The sequence below is a fragment of the Microtus ochrogaster genome, chromosome 5, assembly GCF_000317375.1.
Source record: "Microtus ochrogaster isolate Prairie Vole_2 chromosome 5, MicOch1.0, whole genome shotgun sequence".
Taxonomy (NCBI): Eukaryota; Metazoa; Chordata; class Mammalia; order Rodentia; family Cricetidae; genus Microtus; species Microtus ochrogaster.
In genome coordinates, this window is record NC_022012.1 from 95,371,364 (window position 1) to 95,378,525 (window position 7,162).

The 7,162-nt window shown below is 49.8% G+C and overlaps 1 protein-coding gene across 1 annotated transcript in view; it reads left to right on the forward strand.

The window, feature by feature from the left end:
- The first annotated feature begins 3,407 nt into the window (after positions 1-3,407).
- The window catches only part of Clec3b (C-type lectin domain family 3 member B), a 6,610-nt gene continuing 2,855 nt past the window's right edge, over positions 3,408-7,162 (forward strand). The window contains exons 1-2 of the mRNA XM_005348159.3: positions 3,408-3,586; positions 6,629-6,727. Of these exons, the coding sequence (XP_005348216.1) occupies positions 3,478-3,586; positions 6,629-6,727 (208 nt within the window). The 5' untranslated portion in view covers positions 3,408-3,477. The remainder of the gene's footprint in view (positions 3,587-6,628; positions 6,728-7,162) is intronic.

A 7,162-nucleotide genomic window follows, 5' to 3' on the forward strand; every position in this document is an offset into this window, starting at 1 on the left:
TAGGCAGAGTAAACAGAACAGAATGCTGAGAGAAAGAAACCGAGTCAGGCAGATGCTATAGCTCTCCTCTCCAAGATGGACGCAGGTTAAGATCCTTTCTGGTAAGCCACCACCTCGTGGTGCTACACAGATTATTAGAAATGGATTAATCAAGATGTGAGAATTAGCCAGTGAGAGGCTAGAGCTAATGGGCCAAGCAGTGTTTAAAAGAATACAATTTGTGTGTTATTTCAGGCATAAGCTAGCCAGGCGGCTGGGCGGCAGGAACACAGCCTGCCGTTCCTCACTACAGTTTTCCCCACCTAGCTCTGTTCTACCCTATCAGGCCCATCCAGTGTCTTTATTCATTAGCCAATAAAAGCAACACATAGACTGGACCTCCTGTACCAGGAAGCCCCTATCCAAGACACCCTTGATCCTAGTTCTAGAGCAGGCATTTTAACAGCACAAATGGTGTACCAGCCTTGTGCCTGCATGGAGCTCTATGTAATGTGTGCACACAGACACGCCCCTTTCAAAGTACTGCAGGTTAAATGACCAAGGACGGTGCCTGCTTCTTACTTTAACCCCCAGAAGTTGACCTTAAAGGTTCAGGGTTTACTTGCTAGATCGAGTAAAAAAGAGTCGCCCTCAGGACAGGTGAAGCCAATGCTCGGAACTAATGTTTGACAGTCCCTGGTGTGTTTCTACTGCTTATCCCTTCCCCCAAGTATGTTCTGATCACAGCCTCCCCATGTGGCTTCCCCATGGCCTCCAGTCTTGCTATCTCCATCTGCGTTGCTAGCTTTCTCTCAGGCTCCTCCCTGTGCCCACAGGAGCTCAAGGATCCAGGAAGTGCCTCTGTCACGAAGCTACAAATCTTTTCTCCTTCCTTGATCCCCACGTGGCCCACCATCCCGATTCCTTCCCTGGCCTGGCCGTTGGTTCTCTTCCCTTCCTGCCTTCTCTAAGTGCCCAGTGATGCCCACTGCAAACCCCAGGGCACAGCATAGGTGCTTGCTGTGCATCCCTGGGCCCTGTATGGCCATGAAGCACCACAGGCTTGTACAGTTCCTGATGTTAAGGCTCTCCCATGTTTTACACGCATAAGACAACCTCCCCAATAAACCTAAGGCAGGGTCTTGATACTCAGACCCATTTTGGGAAATATCTTGGACTAACATATACTGAGATATTCCCCCACGTCTTATGCTGTCTGTAATGGAGTCAGACCAAGGTGAGGAGTTGGGGATCAAAGGAGTTTTTGTTTGTTTGTTTTGAAAAAGAATTATTAACTTACCCCTACATTTTCTACCCACCCAGTTTTCCTGGAAGCAAGAGTCTTCGTTAGGTTACACAATCACTAGTCCCCAGATCACCTCACTGAGGTTCCAGCTGTGAGACAAACCCTCCCCCACTTAAGGAAGTGAGGGGTGGTGGCTCTTTCCGTCATTTAAGGGGCCCTGCATAAGCTCTGCTTCCAGCTGGATGCCCCACCCTTGACACCTCCACAGGTCACTGGCTGACCATCTAGGCTCCTTCTGGGCCTGGACAACATGCCCCTCCCAAGCCAGATGATCAGGGCTGGTCCAGAGAGCAGGGGAAGGTTGATGACATGGTATTGCATTTTTTTTTGTCCTTTTTTTTCCCCCTTTTGAGACAGGGACTTGTGGCTTTTAACTCCTGAACCTTCTGCTTCAGACTCTCAAACGCTATGACCACAGGTGTGCACAATACCCTGTTTATTTCATGCTTAGGATCAAACCCAGGGCTTCCTGCATGCTAGGCCAGGATTATACCAACTGAGCCACACCCCCAGCCCTGCATTTTATTTTTATGTGCATTGGTGTTTTGCCTGTTCGTATGTCTGTGTTGAGGGTGGTGGGTTCACTGGAACTGGAGATACAGACAGTTGGGAGCTGCCATGTGGGTGCTGGGAATTGAACCTGGGTCCTCTGGAAGAGCAGTCAGTGTCTTAACCACTGAGCCGTCTCTCCAGCCTCGCATTTTATTGTTTAAAAGGTCAAATTCACCAGAAATTTCAACTACTCTCCAAAGAACTTTATCCCCAGAAGCCAATTTTGAACAAGTGGTTCACCTGGGCTCCCTAAAGGTGAGAACATGCTCTACGTTGTTGGAGCTGGGGTAGAAACAGGAGCTCTACCATGGGTACCTTGACAACCCATCGGTTGTCAACTATGTCCTCCCGTGTCTAAGGTTCCAGTCCAGTTTTTGGTGTTGAATTGTGTGTTCATCTCCTCCAGCCTGATGCTATGCTTGTGAGATGGCTCTCAATCTACAGAATCCCCAAACACTGCTGGGCTCACACCATAGGCAGCTCTCTCGGGCGAGCTGTACCCCACTGATGGGTCCACAGCATTCTTTAAGTATTTTGCTTCCTGGCGGTGTGACACGTTTGGGTTCATTTCCTGCCCCTCGGGTAGAATGCTGCATTCTGCACTTATGTGCCAAGAGGCTTTGCAGCTCCAAGGCCGCTCCAGGGACAGCTGGGAAACAGATGTGTCTGCTTGCTTATGTTAACTACACATCTGGATTTCTCTGAATGTGCTCATGTTCACAGGGACTCGTTGGGAGCTCTGCTTTGAATCATATACTGCAGGGTTCAACAACTTCCTCTTTCTACATGTTCATAAACCCCTTCTCTGAATAGAAGCCTAGTTCCCACTGTCTTTAGTAGGGTCTGTGTATGTCATCAGTGTCCCCATGGTCTCTCCTGCTCACACAGTTCTCCCTCCCAGTGCTTGGGTTCTCACACTGGCAATGCCTCCCTCCAGCCTGCAGAGCTTTGATGTCCTTTGCTGCACATCCAGGGGACACTGCCCCTGCTTCCTCCCTGACAATGCTACTCCAGGGCCCTCTGGTTCCTTTCTCTGCTCTGGTCCCCTCTTTTGCTCTGTCCCTCTTATGACTTCAGGACAGATTTTTGAGGGGAAAAATGTGAGGGAAGGAAGGTCTATCTTGCATTATTTTTTAATGAAAAGAAGTAACAAAATTACAAAATAATCACAAGCATTCTGTACCACTAAGGCTGCTAGTCTGGTCAGTGTCCCTTAGTGGCTGAGTAGTTTGTAGACACTCTTTACCCCACTGAGCCTCAATTTCCTCAACAAATTGGGAAAGGATATTTCTGTGGGTACAGAGATTCATTGAGCCAATGTCAGGCCCAACCTGGCTCTTGCCTGAAATGATCACTGGACGATTGAGCAATGACAGCTATTGGCTGTCTATTAGAATCTGACTTTCCGGGAGGCTAGCCAGGCTGCTGGGTGGTTGTCCACAGCACTGTACGTCTCCCAAGCCTTTCTCCTTTGGCAGGCTTGCATCACTTTTTTTTTCTTTCCTGTTTTGTGTGTCCTCAGCCAAGTTTTCGGAGGGTTTCCAAGACAGAGGTCCTTGTTTCCACAGCCTTAAGACGTGCAGCCCAGGCTGCAGTGACCACTGCTTTCCGACCCAGGCATTGCAGCCAGAAGCAGCAGTATGGGATTTTGGAGCACCTACCTGCTTTTCTGCCTCTTCTCCATCTTGTCCCAGGTCACTGCAGAGTCACCCACCCCCAAGACCAAGAAAGCCACAAATGTCAAGAAAGGTAAGAAGGGGGCAGCTGCCCCTCCCTGCTCTCTAGAGGCAGCCCTTCCTTCATGTTCAGGGGGAGCAGTCACCCTTCCCGACACTCTAGAGGCAGCCCTTCCTTCATGTTCAGGGGGAGCAGTCACCCTTCCCGACACTCTAGAGGCAGCTGCCCTGCTTCCGTTAACTCCTGTTTCTTCCCTTCATGTCTGATTCTGATGAGTCTTCCTGGGACTTTGGTGAAAGAATCTGGTGGCTAGGGTGTTCTCTCAGCAGGGATGGTTGTCAGAACTGCAAGAGTCCCCGACTCTTAGGATGGAGAAGAACCTTATAGATTTTCTAAACTGACATCTGCTCCCCCTCTAACACCCGATATGTCAAAGAGGTCGAACCCCAGCCTGGAGCTGGTCAGTTCCCATCAGGGAGCACCAGCCTGGGTTTTCTCAACTGTGAGCCCAAGAGGGGTAGAATTTGCTCAAAGACTTGCAGCCAACGTTTAATAATATAAAATGTATAAAGTCCCCCTGGACAAACCTTTGCTTGGCACACACAGGGGAAATGGGGGACAAGTGGACTCTGACCTTCATCCCAGAGTGAGCTCAGAGCATCTCTGCTCTCCTCTGAAATGCTGAGGGTGAGGTCATCCTGGGAGGGGGTGAGATGAAACGGCAGAGTGCTATGGTAATGGCTGAGGTTGTCACCCCTACAGGACGGGGAGGGTGACAGGAGGAAGAGCTAGAGCCCAGTCAAGGGAAAGGGTGTGGAGAATATACAGGCCCTCTGTACCTGGATAGTGAAACACAAAAACCAGCACCTCGGAGCACAAGGCTACAGCAAAGAACATGATAGGGGGCTTGCCTAGCGTCTGCAAGGAACTGGATTGATCCCCAGCAACACACAAAACCCAGAGTGGTTCACACTAACTCCAGCACTAGGAAGTGAATGAAGGAGGGTTATAAATTCAAGGTTTCGTCAATTATATAGCAAATTTGAAGCCAGCCAAAATTACAGAACCCCTGACTCAAAAAACAACAAAACTCCAGGGGTTAGAGTTAACCCTCTTCCTGTCTGAGTGCTTGCCTAGAATGTGTGACATCCGGGTTCCATGTTCAGCACTTCAAACAAACAAACAAACAAACAAACAAGCAAACAACAACAAACAAAACCGGGGGTGGTGGTGCATGTCTTAAATCTCAGTACTTTGGAGGCAGAGGCAGGCAGATCTCTGAGTCTGAGGCCAGCCTGGTCTACAGAGTGAGTTCCAGGCCACACAAGAACACACAGGGAGACCCTGTCTCAAAAACAACCAAAAGTTAAGTTTACAATGTAAACAAAATTCAAAACAGAACGGATACTTTATTAACATCCCTTTGACAAAGAGATCTATCAAGAGGCATATGTATATGGAGATGAACCCCACGAGGCTGAGCAATTGACATGTCAATAATTATTTAGAAAATTTGAATTGACTGAGCTAAAAGTAAATAAACATCTGTTGACTATGTATAGAACTGTTCCAGAAAAATCTACAAAGGTAGCAGAGACTGCTCCTGGAAGGAAAAGCAGGGAGCAGTCTGGATTGGGAAGATTATTTTTTGGATGGTTCTGATTTCTTCAATCAGATCAATATATAATAACTGTCTACAAAGTGTTCATGTTAAAGCAGGGGACTGAATACCTCACATGGTTCTGTCCTTGAGCACCACCAACAATGCCGCCAAGACATGTGGTGTGAGGGACGTAGATCAAAGACAAGCAGGATTTCTGGATATGGAAAATGATTGCTAGTTTCTCAGGTTTTTCCCGGTCTTGTAAATCATGTTGTGGGAAAGAAGAGGATCCCAGCAGGGCTGCTCCTGACTTCAGAAATGACCACACTCAAGCTCTGACCATAGATGGCTCCCATGAGAGCTCAAACACCCTGGTTCAGTTTCCAACTCACGTTACCCACATGGTGCCCTGTGCTGGTGTTCCATGTGATTGCATACAGCGTCTGTGAACCCAGAGGTTGAGGCAGAGATATGGAGTGACCCTGGCTCCAACCCTGTCTGCTGTGCTCTTGTTCCGCTGGGTGTTATTTTCCCCACAGTTGACAAGTTATATCACCGACTTTTGTACATGCAAGTCCATGTCTTTGTTTGTTTGTTTGTTAATTGGTTTGTTTTCAAGACAGGGTTTCTCTGTGTAGCCCTGGCTGTCCTGGAACTCCCTCTGTAGACTCCCTATCCTTTGCCTCAAGCCAAGCAGAGCTTTCCAAGTCCCACCCTGGGACTTGAGAGACAGGAGTCTGCACAGCTCTCAGCTGACACACGGTGTCCCTCACCTACACCTGCTTGTGCACACGTCAATCACCGTCGCAGGCAGTCCCTATCAGGGATGTTGTGTACCATGGAAGAGCATGCAGACGGGAAGAGCATGGCTCTGTGGCTCAGGCCAGCTGCTCTACCATCCTAGGCAGGTCGTTTAAATCTGGCCTCGGTTTCCTTGTGAAATGGTGAGTACCCAGGATGGTTCTTGCCCGTGCCTTAGGGCTGGCTATGAGCATGGCTGAGGAGGTGCACAGCAAGCCCAAGTCCTTCTGCAGGAGAGCGCTACCAGAAATGGCTCCTCTGCTCTCCCTCAGCTGCACACAACGCACCCTGTGCTGTGCCATTTCCCCTGAGCTTCCTCAGTCATTCCAGGGTGCTGCGTTTCTCCCACACTGTGTGTGTGACGAGGTGGGGCTGTGCTGGTGAACGTGTGTCCCTGTCACCCTCAGCTCAGACGTCCTGGGGGAACTGACCTCTGTGATTTTATGGCCCATAAATGGAGCTGGTAAGGTGGCTGTTTCCCCAACTCCTGCTAATCCCTCCCTGACAAATGCAGGATAGGGAAGCCTGGAGAGGAACCAGGAACAGGCAAAAAGAGCCCACTGGAGTTCCTTAGGCAGGGGGCAAAGATGGAAGGAAAACCAAGCAGCCTAGGCTGGGAGAAGTAATTTCCCCTTTCCTCTTCGGGGCTGACAGAAGAGAAGGGAGCTGCGCCCCTCAGGTTTTCACTGCCTCATGCCTCTCTGTCCTAGATGTGGTGAGCCCAAAGATGTTTGAGGAGCTCAAGAACAGGCTGGACAGCCTGGCCCAGGAGGTGGCCCTGTTGAAGGAGCAGCAGGCCTTACAGACCGGTGAGTGTGGTATGACTGTGTGGAGGGACACACCCAAGAAGGGGCCAAGCTGGTAATGGGCAGAAGCGGGGAAAAAGGCTCAGTTTCCAGCCAGTGCCAAGCTCAGGAGCCTCTGTTTTCACATGGTTCCTTGCGGGAGGTTGCCTGACTTACATCTGTACAATCCAGCCAGTCAGGCACAGCTGGGTCTGGTCATAGCTAGAGGGTGTGGAGGGTCAGTGCAGCAGAGGCCATGGGGCACATGGCTCCCCTCCCCTGTACCCACCCTTCCTGTGTGTCTGTGCTAACCAGGCCAGCATTTGTCAGTCCCAATGTTAAACTATGCCAGCTGATGGGGCTGGAGAGATGGTAATCAAGAATGCTATTGCTTCCATAGAGGACAGGACAGAGTTTGATTCCCAGCACCACGTCTGGTGTCTCGCAACTGCCTGTAAC